This window comes from Callithrix jacchus, chromosome 11 (assembly GCF_049354715.1).
Source record: "Callithrix jacchus isolate 240 chromosome 11, calJac240_pri, whole genome shotgun sequence".
NCBI classification, from domain to species: Eukaryota; Metazoa; Chordata; class Mammalia; order Primates; family Cebidae; genus Callithrix; species Callithrix jacchus.
In genome coordinates this window covers 40,665,415-40,689,876 of record NC_133512.1, presented here as the reverse complement: position 1 = coordinate 40,689,876, position 24,462 = coordinate 40,665,415, and the positions used below count along the sequence as shown (strand labels likewise).

The 24,462-nt window shown below is 33.7% G+C and overlaps 1 protein-coding gene across 20 annotated transcripts in view; it reads right to left on the bottom strand.

Annotated features, from left to right (window-relative positions):
* The window catches only part of SNX13 (sorting nexin 13), a 199,788-nt gene that overhangs the window by 39,928 nt on the left and 135,398 nt on the right, over positions 1-24,462 (bottom strand). For 10 of the 20 annotated variants that reach the window (XM_078342628.1, XM_078342621.1, XM_078342622.1 and 7 more), the window contains 4 exons: positions 22,929-23,074; positions 22,614-22,682; positions 20,791-20,903; positions 18,174-18,215 (listed from right to left, as the gene is read on the bottom strand). In XM_078342628.1, coding sequence (XP_078198754.1) covers positions 18,174-18,215; positions 20,791-20,903; positions 22,614-22,682; positions 22,929-23,074 — 370 coding nt within the window. Of the gene's footprint in view, positions 1-8,397; positions 8,556-12,691; positions 14,615-14,716; positions 18,216-20,790; positions 20,904-22,613; positions 22,683-22,928; positions 23,075-24,462 lie in introns of those variants that run through there. The other 10 variants (XM_078342623.1, XM_078342625.1, XM_078342627.1 and 7 more) reach the window with 3 other exon arrangements.

Below are 24,462 nucleotides of genomic sequence, written 5' to 3'. Positions count from 1 at the left end.
ACTCCTCAATGTAATTTGCAAGCTCAGCAATAATTCAAGAAATACAAATGGCTCTGCAAAAGAATGCGTGGACATAATTTAGAAAGCTTAACTTCTAATAAGTGAAAAGTTTCCTAAGAAAAACAAATGACTTAGGCTAACAGGAAAAGAACCCCTAAGGCAACACATTCAAGGAGAAGAGCCAGGAACCAGAACCTTGCTGGGTCTCACATTCACCAGAGCTGTGCTTGTCAATGGTTCACAGGTGCCTAAGATGTGTTCTGCTCTCCAGACACCTGGTGTACCAAAGCTGTTCTGCTGAATGAGAATTCATTATGATTTCATCTCTGGACTACAATCTTGGCTACATGGGTCTCAAGCCATGGGTTTTAGCTATATGGAGTCACTGCCCTGTAACTCAAAGGTTTGGCAGAGATTTTGGGAAAGCCTAAAGCCTCTCTTTGAGACACTGCCCTCTGTATTATTAGTCCTTACTCATCACCGGAGCAAGGTTATTTGACCAAGATTTTATTCCAGACTCCTTCTCACTTCCCTTAGGACACATTCTCTTCCAGAGGGTTCATAGGCCCTCTCTGCAAGTCAACTGTATGTGCCCAAAAGCATCTGAATCCTAGAATGAGCACAGCTGAGGCTCAAGCTAGCCCCTGCCCCAGACTGATTTTGTCAGTGAATAGGGTCACTTAGCCAGTGGGTTACAGAAATAGTATTTTAGCCAGGAGACTCTTATTCCAATGCACCTTTTCTTTCTGTTTCCCTCACTTCATGTTGACTTACTTTGTGAAACAGCTCAGGTCAGTTACAAGTAAAAGTAGTAGCCAGGAAGGGACAGGGTCTCATCACAATTAATAAAGGAGTATCTTTCCAACAATTAGCCTTTGGCAGAGGGGATTAATTAGTAAATTCCTTAAAAGCTGTTTTTATGCACCAGCTTCAGACAAGTGCTGTTTGGGTGGGATGTACTTCTGTTGTAATAGGAAGCCGGACCTGGTGTCTGATCATCAGGAAATTATTAACTGCATGATTGTAACTATCACTTAAACTAACTCCTCAGAGGGAACTCCTAATTCTATTTCAAACATGTCCTATGTAAAATGGAAGTAACTATTTGTTACAAAGTCACATATGTATACTCAGAACTTCTGAACTGTATTTCTGGGTTTTAAGACATGTTTGAAAATTATCTTAATTTCCTTCTCCTAAAGAATGATTTTGCTTTTCCTGTTGTCCTTGTAACGTCAATTAGATAGGAGTCTGACATACTTGGGCTGCTAACCATGACTATGATATCTCTCCATTAGAAATCTCCTTGCTTGTGATGTTCTAGCAGAGAATCAGTGGCAGGCTGATGGGACGAAGAATGGCTCCTGATCAAAAGGTGACTTCTCAGGTGCTTCATTCCAAAATCTCCACCCCACAGAAATGCCTTTAACTGGATGTTGACTGGGTTAATCAATCAAATCCTCTCTCTAGATTGAACACAAAAGAAAATGCAATGAAAAAAATTCCAGAAATTTAGGATTCCACTGAGAGAACATATGGCTAATGGAGTCCCAGAAAAAGTAAAGGAACAAAAAACAAGAAATATGTAAAGATAATTTTCCAAAAATAATAAAAGACATAATACTATAGACCCAAGAAACACAAGCATGAGCAAGATGAAAATACACATGTGCAGAGGAGCATGTGCTTATACACACACACACACACACACTCCCCTAGACACATCATACTCAAACTACAGTAAAACAAGGATTACTGAAGGTACCTAAAACGTTAGAATAGAAAAAAAGATGCCATACATACTAAAAAAAAAAAAAGAGAGAGAAAAGAATTACAGCAGACTTCTGTAACAAAATCAAGCAAGGTAAGCAATAAAGTGACATTTTAGAAAATCATTAAGACTATTTTTAAGTACAGTTTCAGATTTATGGAGTAATTGAGAGACAGTACAGAGTTCTACATATTTAAACCATCTAGCTCCTTGTTTCCCATCCCCAGTTTTTCCTATAATTAAAATCTTACATCAATGTGGTCTATTTGTTATAACTGCTTATTATAATATAAAGTAATTAATGCAATTATAATAATTATATAATGTAATGATTGCCTTATTAGTAACTATAGTTCATCATCTACACTAAGGTTTACTCTTTGTATTGTACAGTTCTATGGGTTTTGACACAAGCCCTATGACATGTATCCACCATTTTGATTTCATTCAGAATAGTTTTATCACTTTAAAAATCACCTGTCACCTATTCATCCCTCCCTTCCCTCTTCCCAAGTCCCTGAAACCACTGACTTTTTTATAGTTATGGAGTGGCATATAGAAAGTACTGAAAAGAAGTATAGTCAACACAGAATTCTATGCACAGTGAAAATATTGTTCAAAAATGAAGGTGAAATAAAAACTTACAGGCAACAAAAACTGAGATAAGTAAAAGGCCGCAGACATGTGCCACAAGGAATGTTAAATTAAAAATTTCCTGGCAGGAGTGTATTACCAGACAGAAACTTGGATCTGCACAAAGAAAGAGTAAGCACTGGAAATGGTAAAAATAAATGTAAATATAAATAGCACTTTTGTTGTTTTTAATCACTTTAAGAGATATTTGACTAACATAAAATAAATAAGTTTATTATAGGGTTTATAGAAATATACTGTTATAAGACTCTTTAACTATAAATAAAGCTGTATAATATTATTTTAAGGCAGCTGTGGTAAGTTAAAGTTGTATATTTCAGACCTCAGAGAAACTACTCATGTTTTAAAAAGAATGTAAAACTAACAATAAGCCACCAGAGAAGATAAAATGGAATCATAAAAAATACTCTGACAAAAAAGGTAAAAGGGGAATAAAGATTAGGACAAAAATAAAGCAGCAACAGCAAGACAAATTTAAATTCAACCATATTAATAATTAAAAACAAATGGTTTAACTATATTTAACAAATTAAAACAACTACATTTAATACATTACATTAATACAAAATAAAAGGCAGAGATTTCTTTTAAACAAAAAAAACAGTCAACTCTATTTTGTCTACAAAAAAAAACCTGTTAAAACAAGGGTCAACATGCTACAACCCACTGGATAACTCTAGCTGCACATATATTTTTAAGGTCTGAAAGCAAAGAATGGTTTTTACATATGTAACCTATAATGTCTAAAATGTTAGCTATCTAGCCAGCTATGGAAAAAAATTGCCAACCCTGTCTCTAAATAATAAAGACGCAAATAGCTTAAAAGTAAAAGAATGAAAAACTTACCCTTTTCAAACACTAATCTAAAGACAGCTGGAGTGGCTTTATAAATATCAGATGAAGTAGACTTGGAAACAAATAATATTACCAGGGATAAAGAACATTAGACAATGATAAAATAATCAATTCATCACACAGAAACAAATATCATATATATATATGATATTTGTTTCATATATATATATATATATATATATATATGCACCTAGGAACAAAGCTTCAAAAACATGATGCAAAATCTGACAGAAATAAAAGGGAAACATAGATAATAATTTTACTGGGATACTTCAGCATTATTCTTTCAGTAACTGATAGACCAAATTAAAAAAAAAACATTGGTAAGGATATTACAGTCTTGAATACCACAATCAACCAAGTTGATCTAACCAACAATCACTGAACACTCCACCCAGTAACAGGCAGAATATACATTCTTTTTGACAAGACAGATCATATTCTAGACTACAAAACAAAACTTAACACATTTAAAAGAACTGAAATCATATTAAGTGTTTTCTACAACTAAAAGGGAATTAAACTTGAAATCAATATAAAAATATGAAAAAACAAAAATATTTAGAAATTAACACATCTCTGAATAATCCATAGGTCAAAGAAGAAATCAGATAGAAAAAGAATATCTTCCGAGGTAAATCAAAATGAATTTTAAAAAAACTCCTAATTTGTCCTAAGCATACTTAAAGGGAAATTTATAGTATTAAATGATTATATTTAAAAAAAAACAAAGTTTGAAGTCAATCATCTAAGCTTTCACCTTAAGAATTAAAAAAAGAGTAAATTAAACCTGTATCAAGCAAAAGGAAATAAACAATAAAGAGCAGACTTAAATAAAACAGAAAACAGAAAAACAAGAGAAAAATCAATGAAACCAAAATCAGCCAATTTACAAAGATCAATAAAATTAATTAAACTTTAGCCAGTCTGATAAGTGAAAGAGACAGGAGGCAGCGTAGAAAGAAAGGGGGTGGAAGGGTAAAGAAGAAACACAAATTACCAGTATCAGGAGTAAAAGAAAGAATATCCTCATAGTTCTCATATATATTAAAGAATAGGAGGGGAATAACATATATACGCAACTTTATGCCAATGAATTGGATCACTTAAATCAGTGGTTCACAACCAACAGGGGACATCTGGCAAAATGTCTGGAGACATTTTTAATTGTCACAACTTGGGGGTTTGCTCCTGGCATCTAGTAGGTAGAGGCCTGAGATGTTGTTAAACATCCCATACTGCAGAAGACATCCTCCCACAACAAAGAATTATCTTGCCCAAATGTCATCTTGGTTGAGAAATCCTTACTTACATGAAATGAACAGTTTAGATAAAATTCCTTCAAAGACTCCAACTACCAAAGCTTTCTCAAGAAGAAATAAATAACTCAAACAGTCCTTTATCTATGAAAGACACTGAATTTGTAGTTCAAGACTTTCCAAGAAAGAAAACCATAGCCTAACAGGCAAATTCTAACAATTAGGAAGAAACAACATATTCTTCTAGAATATTAAAAAAAAAAAAGGGAATACATCCCAACTCATTTTATGATGTTGTTGCTTTGCTACACAAACCAAACATTAAAAGAAAACCAGTGACTAATATTCCTCATGATTATACAGGCAAAAATCCTTAATAATAGAGATTCAAATCTAACAGTGTATAAAAAGGATTTTATGTCATGACCAATTGGGATTAATCTCAGGAATGCAAGGTTTATTCAGCATTGAAAAAATCATGTAATTCCCCATATCAACAGACTAAAAAACAGTACTATATGATCACTGAAAACGATACAAAGCATTTGAAATCTTCAACATTTATTTGTGATAAAAGCTGCCAGCAAATAGGAATAAAGGAGAACTCCTTCAGTTCAATAAATAAATGGCATGTACAAAAAGCCAACAACTAACTTTCAAACTGAATGGCAAAAAACTACCTCTCCCTTAATTTTAAGAACAAGGCAAAGATGTCCTCTCTCATCATTCCTGTTCAGCAATATGCTGGAGTTCCTAGAAAGTAAAATAAAACAAGAGAGAAAAGGCTAAGGGAATGAAAATGAAGATTTTAGGCCAGGCGCAGTGGTGCATGCCTGTAATCCCAGCACTTTGGGAAGCCAAGGCAGGTAGATCACTTAAACCCAGGAGTTTGAGACCAGTCTGGGCAACAGGGCAAAACCCCAACTCTATATAATAAATTTTTTTTAAATAAAAAAATTATAAATGAAGATTTTTAAACTGCCTTTATTAACATATGTTATGACTGTCTAAGCAGAAAATCCCATAGAATCTCCAGGTGAGTTTAGCAAGGTAACTGAATATAAGATGAATATAAAACACTGTATATCTACATGCTAGCAATTAACAATTAACAATTAAAATTAAAATATATAACCATTTATAATAACATCAAAAAACATGAAACACTGAATAAATCTAGCAAAATATGTAAATGGTTTATTCAATGAAACTATAACACTGATGAGAAATTGTATTCAGATGCCAATTCTCACCAAGCTGAGCTATAGAATACATGCGAACCTTAGTAGAATTTTTTTTTGTTTTCATTTTTGTTTTGCCTGGCAGACAAGCTGATTCTAAAATTCGTATGGAGAAGCAAAGGTGCCCAAATAGCTAAAACTGTTTTGAAAAACCAAAGTCAAGTTGGAGGACTCAAACTACCTAATTTTATGATTTATTATAACTTTATAGTATTAGCAAAAGAATAGATATACAAAGATCCATGGAACAAAAATCCAGAAATATAACCACACATGTATGGTCAACAATTGACTCAACAAAGGTGTCAAGGTAATTTAATGGGGGACAGAATGATCTTTTCAATAATTGTGCTGGAATGACTGGGCATTAATTTTTTAAAAAACTCAATTTATACCTCACAACATACATAAAAACAAATTTGAGAGAGGGATTATAGACCTAAATGTAAAATCTAAAAATATAAAACTTCTGAAAGAAAATGTAAGAGAACGTCTTTGTGATACTGAGTTTAGCAAAGTTTTCTAAGAATGAAAGGGAAAAATTGATAAACTGCACTTCACCAAAATTAAAAACTCCTGCTCTTTGAAAAATATTGTTAAGAAAATTAAAAGATACAGAGAAAACTTTTGCAAAGCATGCATAAAGAACCTGTTTCCATAATGTACACATAATTCCTAGAACTCATTAATAAAAAACCTAAATAAAAAGAAATGAGCAAAAGATTTGAGAACCCACTTTAACAGAGACAGAATGGCAAGTAAGCAAATGAAAAGATATGTAAAACATTAGGAAAACCCAAACTAAAGCCACAATCAGAGACAGCTGCCCATACATTAGGATAGCTAATCTTAAAGACCAAAAAAAAAAAAAGCCTTATAATGCAAGTGCTAGCAAGGATGCAGAGCAATGGAAACACATACTGTTGGTGGAAATACAAAATGCTATAATTACTTTGGAAAATAATTTGGCAGTTTTTCATAAAGTTAAATATATATTTATCATATAACTTGGCAATCCTACTCCTGGGAATGTATCCAAGAGAATTAAAACATATGTCCACAGACTGGTACATGAATGTTTATTCTGATGACACCTGGTATACTGTAATAGAACTCCAATGCTAACCACAGAATTAGCATCACACGTCACAGGTTTAAAACATGCTCCTCAGTAAGACTTCCCTTACTTCTGAGGCCCAGATGCACTTGCGGGTGCCCAAGTCACCTGTATTTTTGATCAACTGGCTACAAATCCTGGGGTTTCCACAATGTTCCCAGGTTTGATAAGAGTGACTCATGTAACTCAGGAAACCACCATAATCACGATTGTAGCTTTATTCTTTAAAATCAAAAGAATCAGTATTACTTTTTATTTTAAAAATAAAAATCAGAACCAGCCAGAACAGACAAAGGGTAGAGTCTAGGAGGTTCTGAAACACAGGGCTTCTGTGAGTTCTTCCCATCGAATTAGGGTGTCTGTCACTCTTACTACAGAAAAGGCAGCAGGTCCAAAATGGAGTCACTATGCCAAGTTTCCAGGTCACCAAACCTAAACTGCTCACTTCTAATATCTGACCTTCTGAGAAATCAGGAGATAATGCCAAATTCCATTAGGCCAACAAGATTGTTTAGTCCTCTAAAAGGAATGTATTCTTAAAATAATCCATCCATTAATTTGTTCGCTGTTCTTGCTTGCTTCCATTTTCTGCCATAAAACTCATCTACTCTCTAGCTAATTGGAGCTCCTTTTTATTTTGTAGACTGGATGCTGCCTGGCTCATGAATTGCTAATAAAATTCAATTAGATCTTTGAAATTAAATCTCTTCAAATATTCTTCTTTGATATCCTTTTGGCACACCAACGTGTTCTTCAAACAGGAAACTCTACTGAACTTTGCTGTCAAGAGTGCTTATTGGGGATTCATTACACGGGCACAACTGATTACCCATGTGATTGAACTCAATCTCCACTCCTCCCCTCCTTAGAGGCCAGCTGGCTCAAAATCCCCACTACTCTATTCACAGGTTAATTTTTGTGGGAACCAGCCTCCATCCTAAATCATCTCATCTGGTTAGCATAAACTTGGGTAATCCAAAGGGCTCATGAATCAGATACATTCCTGTTACCTAGGGAAATTCCAAGGATTTATAGACTCCCAAGAAACAAGGAAAGGGCCAAATTCGTTATTATACAACAATGTTTATAGCAGCTTTATTAATACTCACCCAAACCTTGAAAGAATCGAACTGTTCTTAAACCGGTGAATAGATAAAACTGTGGCATATCCATACAATGAAATATTAACAATAAAAGAAACCACTGATATATACAATAAATTTTAAGAATACGAACATTTTTTTAAATAGACATTATAAATGGAATAACTATCAACACACCACCATCATATGATCTGTAGCATCAGAGAAACAAATGCTTCTTTATAAAAACATAATTTAGTGCAGTGTTTCACAGCCTCGTGCTCTTGACATTTTGGACCATATAGTTCTTTACTGTGGGGAGCTACAGGATATTTAGCATCATCCCTGGTCTCCATCCATGAAGACAACAGCAGCAATATACCAGTAGTGACCATCAAAAATGTCTCCATATATTATCAAATGTTCCATGAGTGGTGAAATGACCCCCAGTTGAAAACTACTAATTTAGTTGAACAAATGTTTTTCATACCTTCATAATCTTTAATGTTTTGTGGAGACAAATCTCTTACCTGACCGATTAAATCAGTGTAGAAAATTCATGGTGTTCAAATTCTGCTGCTCATAAGAAAACATAACAAAATTTTACATAAATTAGAAACTTTAGAGTAATTCACATCAGGGCAAAAACATACAGCTGACTTAAGTAAAAATTATTACACTTGTCTCAACTAAGTATTCATTTTGTTTAGTAATATTACCTGATCTTTTGCCACCATTACATACCAAATAATAAAAAACTCATTTTTTAGAGCTGAGTAATCTATTGATACATACTGGTATATATTTTTGGAAAACATGTGATAATTTACATGCATGGATTATGTAATATCAGGTCGGTATTTAGGACATCCATCACCACAAGCATTTATCATTTCTATGATGCTGAGAACATTCAAGTCCTTACATCTATGATTTTGAAACGTACAATACATTAAGTATAGCCACCCTACTCTACATTATAACTGTATATTTTTGCCCATTATGAACTTCCTTCATTGTCTCCCCCAAACAACCTCCCACTGACATTCTTCCTAGCTTTTTATAACAATCAATCTACTATTTCCTTTTGTGAAATCAACTTTTTTTGCTCCCATGAGTTATGTAACAGCTATCCTTCCATGGCTGGCTTATTTCACTTAATGACCTCCAGTTCCATCCATGTTGCTGCAAATTTGGTTTCATTCTTTTTCGTGGCCAAATAGTATTTCGCTGTGCAAATATACCATATTTTCTTTATCCATTCATCCACTGGTGAACACTTAGGTTGATTCCATATCTTTGCTACCGTCAAAAGTGCTGTAATAAACATGAGAGTACATGCATCCCTTTGATATATAGATTTCTTTTCCTTTGACAAGTATCCAGTAGTGGAATTACTGGATCATATGGCAGTTTTATTATTAGTTTTTTGATAAATTTCCATACTGTTTTTCCATGATGGTTACACTAATTTACATTTCCACCAACAGGGTATGAGAGTTCACTTTTCTCTGTATCCTTCCCAGAATCTGTTATTTTCTGTCTTTTTGATAACAGCCATTCTAACTAAGGTAAGATGACATCTCAAGGTTTTGATTTGCATTTCCCTGATTAATAACAAGCACTTTTTCATACATGTGTTGGCCATTTGCATGTCTTTTGAAAAATGTCTATTTAGATCCTTTGCCCACTTCTTAATGGGATTAAAAACCTCATTTTATTTAAAAATACTGATGGTCTTAGATTTCCTGTTATTTGATAACATATGTATACCTTTGTTTCTTGTAATTTAGCAGTCAAGGCCATTAATTTAAATCATGGCTACTTCTACCAACGTCCTTAAGAATCTGAAATTCCTAAAAGAACTAGCAAATTTACCCATTGAAGTTTTTTTCCTTTCTCTCTGAAAACTATGTCTCTTAAACTTAAACAAGTCTTACTTTGTCTGTTTATGCCAATCAAAATAGGAGCTTGTGTTATGCTGTTCTTGCATTGCTATAAAGGAATATCTGAGACAGGGTAATTTATGAAGATAAGGGGTTTAATTGGCTCATTGATCTGTGGGCTGCTCAAGCGGCATCTGCTCAGCTTCTGGGAGGTCTCAGGGGACTTTTAGTCATCACAGAAGCTGAAGCAGGAGCAGGATTGTCACATGGTGAGAGTAGGAGCAACAGAGAAAAGGAGGAGGTACCACACACCTTTTAAACAACCAGGTCTCACATGAACTCACTCTTCACCAAGGGGATAGCACCAAGCCATTCATGAAGAATACGCCCCCATGATGCAAACATCTTCCACCATGCCCCACCTCCAATAATGGGACAACATTCAGATTTGGAGTGGATACAGAGCTCCATTAAATTTAAGAGACATTAAAACCTACTTTATTACTTATCTCTGGAAAGAAGCAAAGGCATGCAAGTTTATCAACAAATGTATTTAGAAAATACTGTATAGTCATATGATAAAATACTAGGGCACTCTGGAGGGGTTTAGTGTCAAATTCTTCCCATTTCAGTATTTGTTTTGTTGTTGTTTTTTAAACACAAAGCTTTTTCAGAACATCTGGTTTGTATTTGATTCATTTTATTTTATGGAACATTTTTTCTTTTTTTAAAGAAAGGAGAAAGAAAAATCCAAGCAACCAATACCCTTTAGATTGCTTAGGCAGTCAGGAAGCTCCAGAAATGCCAGAAGTAATTTTCCCATTCAGTCTGCTGTCTCATTCCATTATATAGAAATGATCAGTTTTTATGTCCAATTAATTTTCAGTTGAGAGACCATAAACTGGGTAAATGCCAGCTGCAAATACAGGAAGTGTTACAAGTATAAACATCTGTAAAAGCCTTTTACAAGGAGAGGTCTTTTCTTTCATTTACACATACATACACACACCTTACAAGGAGAGAAGTATTTTCTTGTTTACACACACACACACACACACACACACACACACACACCTTTATCCTTTTTAATAAAAAAGAAAGAACAAAACTCACCGACTTACTAAAGGAGGATCAGACACAAAGGATAGCTGAAAGATGCTTTCTTTCCAGCAAGCCTGAAAACTATTCTCTTGAATACTGTTTAAATAGTATTCAATGTAAATAGACAAGAAACATGAAGGAGTCGCCACTGGCAGGAGAAACTGACTGCAACATGAACTTAAGTCATACAGGAGAGACAAGATGCCAGTTGATATAAAGAGTCTTGAAGAAATGAAGGCAATCAAGAAAGATAAACAGCTGCTTGACAGAAAATTAGGTCACACCACGAGTCCGCTCCCCAAAACTGCTTCCATCAATTGAGAAATAAAACAGCTATCCACTAATCAAAACCAGAATGAGACTTCACCAACACCCAGAAAAAGAACGATGAGAAGGGGAAAGTAGAAAACAGTCAGCAAATGTAAAGGCTCTAATTGTTGAATGAGGTTCATCCTGGAGGCAAGGTGAGCCTGGATGTAAACAGCCAATGAGGCGAAGCTGGCTCAGCCGGTGAGTCACCTAGGCATTCCCAGTGGAACATCCACCTGTTGAAGGAAAAAACTCAGACAAGAGGATTTAGGCAAGAGTTTACTTGCAAAGAAGGCTGCAAGAAAATTTTCAGGCTTTAGAAGAACTGGCTCACAAATAAAAGGACAACAGTTATTTGAAAGAAAAATTTTCATAAGAACCATTAATACTAAAATAATTAGCCTTACAATTGTTAGCCAACAATTTTTAATGTAATCATTTACCTCACATCTTCAAACATCTTGAAAAACTGTTTTCCTTATTTATCTTAGGCTGTAAGTCCCTTCCCTACCCACCTCCCCCAACTGTGGGATGCTTAAGCAAGGTAAGAAATTTGGGTTTGTTGCCCCAAGCCTTCTCCTCCCTTTAAGGCAGAAGTAGGCATTCTATTTACATTTACATTCTCCGTACAATGCGAGCCACACATTTGTCAAGTAATTGCTTAAAAGAGAGAAGACATTCAGCAATCCAGAATTCAATCTTCTACTTACCTTGTTTTTGTGACTGACAACTAAGATCAGTAGTTCTCAATTGGTGGTAATTTTGCCCTCCCCCTGCCCCATATCATTTGGCAATGTCCACATATATTTTTGGTTGTTATAATGGGAGAGGAGGTGCTATTGGCATCACCTGATGGGCAGAGCCCAGGGATGAGGCCATCTCAGTATTAAGAGATATTCCTCCTAGTGAAGTAAACCATGTTTTTTTTCCTAATAGCCTAAGAATATTACACCAAAAACAGAATTTTATGTAGACATATTAACACTAAGTATTTATTAGTTTTCAACATAATCTTGATCACAATTATTTTGAATATCTCTTAATACCCGGTATTCAGATGTTTAAAAAAATTAAGTTGAAATTCTCTTAGATTAATTCCATTACTACTGTAAATGTTCTCAAATATTAGTTACTAATGGACAGAATGAGTAAAATAATGCATTACCTATAATGCGCAGGGAAGTTCCCACAACAAAGAATTACGTAGCCCAAAATGTCAATAGTGCCACTGCTGAGAAATCACAACATAGACTAGTCAGGCCACCGGGGTTGAGATTTCAGCTTCATAACCAGTTATCAGTTGTGAAGCTTTGAACAAACTGACTCAACTACTCTTAGTGTGCCCATCTATAAACTGAAGACAAAACAGTACTATAATGCCTAAGGTTGTTGTGACTATTAAGTGCCATATAACCATTTGCTATGGTAATCTTTATTGGAAAGATTCCTCCAGTTTCTCAGACTGCAATATATATCCACATCAATATCATTTCAATAGTTTGTCCTTTTATTACATCAAAATTTCCTTTGCCGTATTTCCATTTCTAGATGTGGAGGCTTCAACACAAGAATAAATCTTACGGACTTTCAACATCACTTTCTATTATCCATTTCCTTTGATCAAATTATACAGTCACACAGAAGAGTTAACATAAGAGGCTTGACTGTTCTCCTTGGAGACGTCCTTACAAGGTTGGCCCTTGTTCTCAGGTGTTTGAGAATTTTAGGAGTATTCCTACCCATCCCAAAACTGATGTGGCTCAGTAAGCCTAAACTGTACCAAAAATATGGCATATGTTGAACAGTTTTCTGAGTCTGGAATTGTTATGTGCCAGGCAAAGGGGGCCTAAATAAACTGCCTTCAATAAAAACCCTAGGCACCAAGTCTCCAATGAGCTTCCCTAAATGGCAACATTTCACAGGTGCTGTCACAACTACTCGCTGGGGAGTTAAGTTGCATCTTGTGTGACTCCAGTGGGAGAGAGCAGTGGCAGCTTAAGCCTGCTCTCCCCAGACTTCATCCATGCACTTTCTCTTTTTGCTCTTGTTCTAAATCCTTTTGCCATAATAAATCTTAGCTATGACTATATGCTGAGTTCTGTAAGCCCTCCTAGTCAATCGCCAAAGGGGGATAACTCCTAACACATAGTTCTACTGTTTGATTTCACTCTTGAGGATATGTAAAAGATCATGTTTAATGCATCTCTCATACAGGGAATTGGTAAACACATGGGTTAAGTTTCATTTTTCACTCTCAACTGCTGCAAGTGTTCCTAAATCAAACATATTACCTGTCATTTTATATACATGGGCCAATGTCTGGCACAAATATAAACTAAACTGTATGGCATTTCCTTCTTCCCCTTGCATTTTCCAGTTACTACTCTTCTGGTCACATCAGCAAAATCTGTGGAAGTATATTTCCCACTTCTTATGAGATGTGCTCTATTATTCTTCACTGAAGTCATTATTCTGGTATTCAGAGCCAAATTTAACTCTTTAATATCTGCTATATAATCAGCTGTTAACTTTTCAACTTTTATCTTTATCCATCTTTCCCTTTTCTTCCAAAGATTGAACATTCCATTAAAATGGCAAGCAGGAAAAAAATCTTTGTGCTCCAAATCCACTGTCTTTTCTGTCCAGTTTACATTCCGTAACTAAAGACACTTGACCTTTTTTTCTCTCCTACTATTTTCCAAAATACGTTACTTGAGAACATCATCCTCAAGCTGTTCATGACAAAAGATTCTGTGGTTAACCAAGTTTAGAAAATTAGGTAAGCAAAGTTAAACAAGTTTCTTATAGAATGTCTCAGAATTTCTGACACAATCATTTGAATTATAAAGGAACATTTCTGCTTTTTGGTTCATATACAGATAGTCCTGTATAAGTTACATAAAAGTACAAAACATTCCCCTCAGGAACATCTTAAAGGAAACAATATTTTACCATATGCATTTTAAGAAATATTATGCCAATCCCTGATAACTAAAAAGTTATCACATCTGATGCCCTTAGAAGTCTGCTGATACAGCTCCAAGAAGGATACAAATATTATGACCAATCTACTGTCTTTTAGAATTGAAAAAGTCTAAAATATTAGCCAAAATAGGAATTTAAAATGAGATCAAATAAAATTAATGGATTACCAATTATAAATCTTTCCATCTGTGGGAAAAAAAACTTCATAATTTTATATCATGAAGAAGTATGATGTGTCTTTAACATTGTGGTCCTAAATTATTTGCCACAAAAGAAAAAATTAAATTCAGTCCGTTTAAGTCAGTAATCGCCCAAGCACTCATCTGTCAATCTGGAACCTGAATTGGTTGATCTCTAAAAGAAAATGAAATACAAACAGATACTAAAAACCAGACTCCTGAGCAAGCATCTTAAAAGTAATAAAAATACATTACTACTAAATAAACTCAACAAAAATGTTTGTTAATACTTTATTAGTATTTTCTAATGAACAGAACACAAACCAAATAAATTTTTTAATCTTTTTAGTTGAATAAAAATAACTGACATTCTGATTGTTTCTTCTTTGTCAAAGAAGTATTGATAGGACAGTTAGGCACACAGTTGACACTGTACAATGATATGCACACATTATCTTTCAACAATTATAATCCTAAAATGTGCTCTTTATATTTTTTCCCTTGTAATACAGGAGCCATGCTCCTATAAGCAAAATTTACTACTAATAAAATAATTTTCCAAGGAGTGACAAAAGACTTTTAAAACAAGTCCTTAAATAAAAGGATGCAGCAACAACGGAATGTAAGTTGTTGAATTAAGAAGACAGTTTAAGCTACATCTCAAAAAATTAAGAATTCATTTATCTTACAATTACTCAAATACACATGCATTAAATGAAAATATTGCACAAAATTAAAATTTTATATTGTGAAATTTATATTATTCTTAATTTTTATAAAAATTGGTACACTTTCTGGTAGCACTTAATTGTTTGATTTTTTTCCAAACACCAGTAGCACAAACTTAAAATGGACAAACTGAAATATTCAAGAAACTTTTTAATGTTTTGTTTTTTAAAAAAAATTAAGGCTAACCAAGTGCATCCATTGGTCAATGGCACAACTGATTTCAGCAACTATTTGGAATATCCTAATTATAGGAAATGCCCATCTAAGTGATATATTTAAATAATACAATCAATTTTTATGGTGAATAAACTATTATGGTTTCTAAATAGTTCACATGTTACCTGAAAAATTAGAAAACACAAAGACTGATTAATTTTGAAAGTTCTTGCCTAAAGGCACCACTGACTTAAAAAACATTCAAAATTAAATACCAGAAGACATACTCTCTTCATGTATATATTCATATATGCAATAAATGCATTAAATGTAATAACTTTACTAAACATAGTACACTGTACTTGACTTATGGTTAAATATTTTACACACAGCTTGACCAAGTCATTCAAAAAGTATCTCTAATTTTAGCATGACCACAGCTCTTTTGGATGTAAACACAGATGTGCATAGAGAAAATGCACCACCATTTACAAAGATTATCATTTGACATTTTCCTCTTCTGAAATATAAACTCTTTTAAACAGAAAAAAATCCATTTATTCAAATAGTTTTTGGTATGAATGCAGTTATCTTGCAGGGCTCTATTTTGAAAATTTGCAATACTACATGACCTTTCTTTCCCTGGTTGATGACCAGTGCTCCTCAGATTATAGAGAAATACTTTTCACAGGTACACGCCTGGCTCTTACTTGAGTTATTCTGTATACTCTTAGATTTATTCATGTCAAAAATATACTTGAAATGAGCAGGGACATACATGAAAATCACTGCACTTATGGCCATGCTGCTGCTTCCTACAAACATGTTTCACACATCTTCACTTTTAAAGCCTGTGGCTCAGAGAGAGGCCAAGGCAGGGAGACACCCTGAGAAGAAGAACTATTATTTCTTCCACCAGAGCCACTAAGGATCTTTTCTCACTTGCAAGTTGCAATGAAAGGGATTTCATTTTATGTAATTCCGAAGACATGCAACATACGCTGAATATATGCATACTATAAGTATGCACAACAGCATTATTAATAAATATGATTATTATAAAGCTTTAAAGGAAGGCTTTATTCTGTTAATAGGCTGCACTTTGTAAGTAGGATCTAAGTGAAAACAAGACAGTAATATCTTGTTCCAATCTTAAAGCTCCCAAATAACTGGGATACCAATACTCTGTCCCTTTATCTTAAGCACCCAGACTTTCTTTTAATACCAGGATCTTGGCTCAGCGGTCTGATAAGTAGCTTCACTATTTTAAGGTTTTAGTGTTAAATATTTTTAAAACAAAAAAAGCTGACACACCCAAACCCTAAGTCAATGAAAGTATTTAAAACTATGCAGAAATCTTGCATAGAAGGGATATGAAGACTTCTAAGATGGACAAAATGGAGAGCGAGAAAACTATAGGAAATACAGAAGCTCCAAAACTAGAGAAAGTATTTTGTTTTATTGGTATAAAATTAATTTATGGATTTAAAGGTATACACTGAGGGGTTTTACCTACTATCTTTATTTTGTAGAATTTTACATCATGTGAAATATAAATAAAAGCATATTTTAAAAAATATTATAGTTCTTTTTTCATCATTTATTTTCATATATGTACACTGTCATAGAATTATAAATTTTTATGTTTACTATGACTAATAAGCTCATTAATCATTTAATTTGCTATTTCTGCAGTTACCTAAGGCATGTCTAGATCACACAATTAAAAATTATCATATGGTAACTTTCCAGACTACTATTGAAATTTCTGTATTTTTAGAAGGACAAAATGTACTTGGCAGTTCTTCCAATAAATTATATCTTCTTCTGTATAATCGGTAATCTGTTAAAGATAAAACTAATAATTTTGAAATTTAAATGAGAGCCACCACATGCTTTTTTTTGCACAACAATGTCAAAAGAAAACATAAAATTAAGTACCATAAGAGCACAACACAGCCCTTAAGGCACACATAAGAATAAAAATTGTTGTATATCAATGAATAACAAATCCAATCAAATTCTGGGTTTGATTGGTTTTATTTTATACTCAGCTTCATTTTATATCACAAAACTATAATTCAGGTATAAGGTTATTTCACACTTTAAGGACATTCTGTCTCTTTCCCCAGACCTGAAAGAGATGTTCCAAGGATTATTCACTTGGCTAATCCATGATACATCAAAATGCTGACACAGACCTACAAAATTATGGAAAACAAATTCCTCCAAATCATATATTACACAGTCTCCAACTGTTAAACAAATTAGCCAATTTATCTATGAACCATTGTTTTGTGCTTTCCTCAGCTTTCATATATACACTCTGGCACTTTGTCATTGCTGGAGAATGCTGATTAGTTTGAAATGGAAGAAACCAACACCATTCTTGCTTGAGATGGGGGCAGTATCCTCTCAATGTTGCAAAATATGCACCAAAATCATTTAAGACATGGAAATCTCTCTTGGTAGTGGATTATAGATGAGAATGAGAAGAACCACAGACTTATGGATGTATTAATAACCTATTTTGAGACACTAAAAGACTGGTGCAGACACAACAGTATCTAAGTTAAGCCCCAGAAGATCTGTCCATACCATTAGTCCTGGACAAAATGAACACCAGCTTCATAGAGTGGAGTGTCACCTTTTCTGTAAAGAAGGCGCTTGAGTAGTTTGAAGTTTCTGTTTATATTTCTGCATCTGCTTTGACCGTGAATGCAGTTTGTTGAAAAGGTCACGGAATTTATACTGTGGAAATAAGGTTTCTAAAAAGCCTTCCAAGAAGACATAAACCATTCTCCTATTTAATTGGTTGTGCTGAAACATTTCAAAAACACGAAGAATACCTTTCCGTGTTGTCTCTGCCCCAATAATGTGCTTCAGTTCATCTAAATGAAGAGGGGGAAAATACACATAACTCATTACTCAAAGGAAACACAAGGTCTAAATTCTTAAATGCTCCTAAATTAAGGTACACAGCAGAGTAACTGATAAATGGTAGGTAACCAGTTAATGCATTTCAGCTATGTATTATAGCTGAAACTTAATATGCATCTTTGCATGCATGCATCTATCTACTCACTTATACAAAAGCTCCTGGGAGACTATACAGCCCAGGTATAAGAGGTTTAAAAAAAAAAAAAAAGTCTCAAAGATCCCAAACTACAATTACAAACCTGTCCCTTAATACCCATGTGATACTTACCCACCACCCTGTTTTCTCATCTGAGAAGGAGGATTTATAATAACAAACATCCTTATAACTATAAGAGCACAACACAGTCCTTTATAAGTATAAGCATTTATAAGTCTTTAATGAGATCACGTGAAAAGTGATCTGCAAACTTTGTAACATTATAAAAATATTCTTATTATGCCTAATGAATAGTGAAAGATGCTATAAGAAAACAAAGTAATACATGATGGTGAATAAAGTTTCATTGGAACACAGAAAAAAAAACCATACCTAATCCCTGACCTACAAAAACCCTTGGCATAGTAACCAAGCCATACAAATACTAAAAGTGTACGAATATCTATAATGGGGAGACTTCCAGATATGATAACAAAGAAAAGTTCCCATTAAGGAAGCGACAGGTTAAGTATACTTTCTACATGGGCAGGATTTTGAAAGATGCAATGAAATGATGTATTAGTCTTGGTGAAAAGAACATGAGTAAATAAGCAGTAACTAGAATAACAAAGCATGTTCAAGAAATGAGGATAGTACAAGTTTGGTTGAATTTTATTCAGGATTCCTATAAAAGAAAGTGGAGAAAATAGAAAGCTGACGGTGCTGTGACTGTGAGGTTGAGCAAAGCTGGCATTTATTCATAAATAACACCAAGTTACTACAGCTATTTAAGTATGAGACCAACATGCATGATTATTCTTAACTGTTCATAATCAAGGTCCTGATAATATAAATATTATTTTGCTGCTTTGAAAAGAAACATGCAACTTCCAAAAAGTCTTTATCTAACTAGGGGTACAATACAATTGAAAGCAAAAATTTTGAGAATTTACTAAAAAACAGGCAAGGCCTATATATATATATATATATATTCAAATACTTTTACATGTACCCTCAATTCCTTCAGATCTTCAGACCTCTGTTATCTTCTGAGTGAGGCCTGCCCTGGCCACCCCATCTAAAACTGCAACTCATCCAACACCGCCTATTCCCTTTTCCTGCACTATTTTTCTCTATAGTACTTATCACATATCTAACATACTATGTTGCATTTATTTGTTTTGTGTCTTTTTGAGTCCCTCTATTGGAAAGTAAGTTCCAAGAAGACAAACGTAAGCGTAGAGAACACTGCCTGGCACAAAACTTTCAATAAATATTTAGTGAATAAAGATTTCTTCCAGCTGAATAACTGAGTCAGTCTATATGGCACAATCAGGTTTACCATAATAGTATATTAAATAATATCCTAAGCTATTGCTTATTTTTTTAAAATGTTATTTCTATATGTTGCTTTTTTACTAGCAAATGAAACAGTATATAGGTAGGAATTAAAATCATGTGGCAAATTTCTAATTTAATTGTCAAAAGAGAAAGCTGACTGTTAAAATTTAGGAAGAAATTCGGAGTTCTGAATTATAAAACAAAATTATAGGGAAAAAATAGGTACTGTGTGATTAAATAACTTACAATTCTGTTTATTTACTACATCCAGAATTAAAATACAGAGAAAAGACATGTAGGTATTTTCAAAGACATTCATTAACAAGGGGCAAAACAACCATCACCACCTCCCAGTCACATTAAATTGCTTTTCACATTATATAACTTCTATGAATGAAAGAAGAAAAACGAGAAAAAGTAAATCTAAGGTATTGCCACAGGTGTAACCGAATGAAGTAACTAAAATCAGACCAACAAAATACTATTATTTATACTTTGTTTGGGATTATGTTTTAATTAACAAAGATTAATAATCGACCAATCAGTTTGTTTCTAGGTAAATGGAGTCTTTGAAATAATTTGCTTATTCTCCTAAGTGGAACAAATATTCTTTCTGAAAAATTCAAACTTTATATTATTTTATTAGCCCTTTCACCTGTCCTGTATTTTATTAATTTAACAACTGGACTCCCAAAATGCTTCCAGGCAGCAGAGCGAAGTGGATAAAAGCATAAGCTTTCATATCACTTAAAGCTGAGTCAGAATACCAATTGTTGCTTAGTAGCTATAAACCTTGGATAGGTTATTTAACCTCTCTGAACTTGTTTCCTCACATATAAAGCAGTGTTGTTAACAGTCCTTAGCTTTATAGTAGTGTTATGAGGACTGGTTAAGAATGTATGAGAAATGCATAGTACAGTGCCTGGTATGTATTAAGCCATCAAAAGATAGTTGTTATAATTCAAAGGCAGTTACACTGGCATGAAAAATGCTAAAAATTCATAAGAATGACAAATTAAAGAGATTTTTAACTATACATGCCCACTCACCTGGCATAATTGCAAGTAACTTCGTTTTTCCTGCTACTCTTGTTCTCATTCGAATACTTTTATCTCTGCATGGAACAGTCTCTGCTAAAATGCCATTTGGCCAAAATGCATCTCTATTTGAGAAGATTAAATATATTTTGTAAACATTTTCATTTTCTAATGATACAAGTTGATAAAATTATTTCAAACTTCTACAGAAAATACAAATGTGAACAGAAAGAAGAAAAGTTTCTGAAATTTTATTAATATACAGGTATAATGAAATTCAACAAAGATCAACTAAGTGTGGGGTGCAATTTCAGGGGTTAAAAAAACACAAGAAAAAACAATAGATAAAGTCTGCACCAAGGCAGCTCATTAACACTAACAAAGACAGCAAAACGGAATACAAAGATGGCTATATCACAGTCATTTAAACACAAAGTGGGCATCTGCTGATTGACTATCTCATCCAAATGCAGCCCTACAATATCTTGAATTTCAATGCCTTAGAGTTTAACAGCTACCTCCTTCACTTATGCCATCCCACTCATCTTATAATTAAGCCTACATAAAACTAAATTAAATTCCAGGCCCACACCTTACAAACAGATTGACTATAATGATCCTTTCACACATAAAACAGTCCACCCATCTTAACTTTCAGTGTGCTTTACTCATGTTCCCTAATTCTTGTTCTGAAGGCAGGAACTGAGCACAAAAACTAAGCTTTCATCTGGGAATTTGGTGTGAGGGTGAGACCCCACAGAGCAGTTGTTCTTAACGTTGCACATTAGAAACACCTGAGAGCTTTACAGACTCTTTCTGTAAAGAATCAGGCATTTCGCTGGATTAAGTCCAACTCTTTGGATATGGGATCCAGGCATTAGTAATTTTTAAAGCTCTACAGGTGATTCCAATGAACAGCCAAAGCTGAGAATCACTGCTCCAGAGGAACATCATTTACCTATCCTGACATAAAATGAACAAGTCCAAGTTTTGGAAACAGTATAGTACAGTAGGAAGAAACTTAGCTTCAGATTAGAGAAACCAGATTCCCCACTTAGTAGCCTGAGAGCCTAATCAATGCCTCTAATCTTCAATTTCCTTATAAAAAAAATACTTACTTTGTAAAATGGCATAAAATCGGAAAGCATAAAGTACTGCCAAGAACTTAGTTATTGTTCAATACTGACAGTTCCCTTCTTGCTTCCTTTCAAAATATGTGATGCCATAAATTTTTATGCATTGCTTATCTTCACTTTTAGAAGGAGTTTATTTCTCTACTAGCTGTATTTTCCTCAAGGGACTGCATCTTATCTCAGTAATCGGCTGAGTGCTAGGCACAGGGGAGTGGCTCAGTATTTTGTAGAAAGAACATATGAAGTAGAGTATCTCCTTCATTTGGGTTCCTTGCACAGGTTCCAATATTTAATAAAAAATTACAGCTAGAAAGACATACTTAAAAAATTTTCAGTTAAAATGAAGCTTAGCAAATACAACTGAGAAAAACGAATCCAAAAAACTAGATATTTGATTATATAACCATGTCATTTTTAGGTAAATATTTCAATTACCTTACAGCCATGGTACTGCAATAAATAATAGCCTATTATTTGAAAGATCTTTCTTCTCTACTTTTCCAATTCCGATTTTAAAGAAACAAAGACCAATAGGTTCATGAGACAAACAATTATTATAATTCTTTTAAGTCTTTTTGCTCGTCAACAACAAACAAACCAACTTTATGTCCAGGAAGGAAACAAAAGCAATGAAAGTTAATTAGTGAAAACAATGCTAAACTCTGTACTACCTGAAAGAAGTGACTGTGTCTTAAGATATACCTGAAACGTTTCACTGAGTCGGCTACTTGTTCAGGTGAAGTCATCCAATCAACATGGTCAACTATTTTTCTGAAAGTAAACAAGTGTAAATGAGTAAGGTTAAAATTTTAAAAGGTGAAAAAAATAAACATGACTTTCCTGGAGCAAGCAACTTAATTTGGATGTAAATTATCCCTAAGAGCAGCAGACTGCTTTAATGAACTTCTTAAAAGGCCCAGAAGAAAAAATTCTCCTACAAAGGTTGAGCAAGCTACTTCCAGAAGTAGAAGTTTAAAGGCTAAGATCAGATTAAAAGTGAGGAGGAAAGAGTGGTACCTATTAATAGTATCACCATATGTAGCTCTAATAAGCTGTTGAAGTAGGTTTTTGATATTCCTTCGCAACCACTGATTTCTTTCTTTTAAGTCGAATACTTCATCCATGAGAAGCAGCATTACCCTAAGTGGAATATTGTCATCCACCTGACAAGACATGGGAAGAAATAAGAACAAGTTTGAATTAGCTATCTACTATGAATGGTTACTTCTGTTTCATTTACAGATAACTGGTATTATTTCACAAGTCAGAGAACAAGTTAAATTCTAGCCTTTATAATTTGACATTTAATTCTGATTTAGAAAAAATATTTCTAGTAGTCATTCTGAAAGAATACAGAACTTCACGGCCCCACAATGATGAATAAATTTTAAGGCTATAGTTTTAACATTTTCAAGGCAAAGTAGATTCATGATTGTCCTAGGAAAAGATGATTTGGTTCTTAATTTTGGTAGAGGTTGTATGAGTTTGACAAGGCAAATGTTAGACTCTTTGTCTATTTTCTGATGCATCTTTTTCATAAAAGTAAGACATTCTCAACATGTCCATATATTTAATAGAACAAAACATGATCTATAAAGAATAATGTTTTGCTTAGTTAGTAAATTGTATGTATTTATGTACTTTCAGAAAAAAGATGCTGAAGTTCAATCCAGCATTAAACTAAATTAACATTACAAAAGACATATTTTACTAAATTACTAGAATTTTCTTTTAGCTTTTAATAAAAATCAGCTCACTTTTGTTACGTGAGTATACAATCAGTATGGTGAAAAGTAAAGGAAGGCAATCAGAATTCTTTGATGTGAAAAAATAGAAAGTAAAAAGCAGGTACAGATTTAGTACAACATACAACTGCTGGTAATTTTATAATTCCTTCATCACCGATAAACTGTTTCCAATTATTTCCTCATCAACACTGTAATTTAAATACTAGCAAGAAAGCATGAGTCACACATTTTTCACTGTCATGTTGTAAACATTGCCTTAGTGCACCTTCCGTTCCACAAATTGAAATCACATAGCTCAATCAAAACCAGTGGGGAGAGGGAGACCCATTTCATTACTGAGACAGAATAAATACTTCTCTATTCTCTGATCAAGTATATTCCTACGAGTATGGTGCCATAAGAAAATCTAATAAACAGCTAAACTGTAAAAACCACATACCAAAAGGTATAATGTTATGGATATCATTAACCATCAATAAACACAATAAAACATCTTAAAAGAATCTTGAACAAGCAAATAAATATATTATTTTTGTTTAAGATAGCTGATTATAAACAAATTCAATCAGAAACTCAAAGGAGATAATTATAACCTTAAAATATATCTGCCTAATAGAACATAATACACAGTCCAAAAACAGATCCAAACATGTACAATGATCTCGTTTGTGATAAGGGAGAAATAGTAAAGTACTGAAAAGATAACCTTTTCAGTAAATGGTGCTTGGATCAACTTGGCCCATACCTTAATCCATATACAAACATCAATCCCAGATGAACTGCAGACCTAAATGTTGTTACAG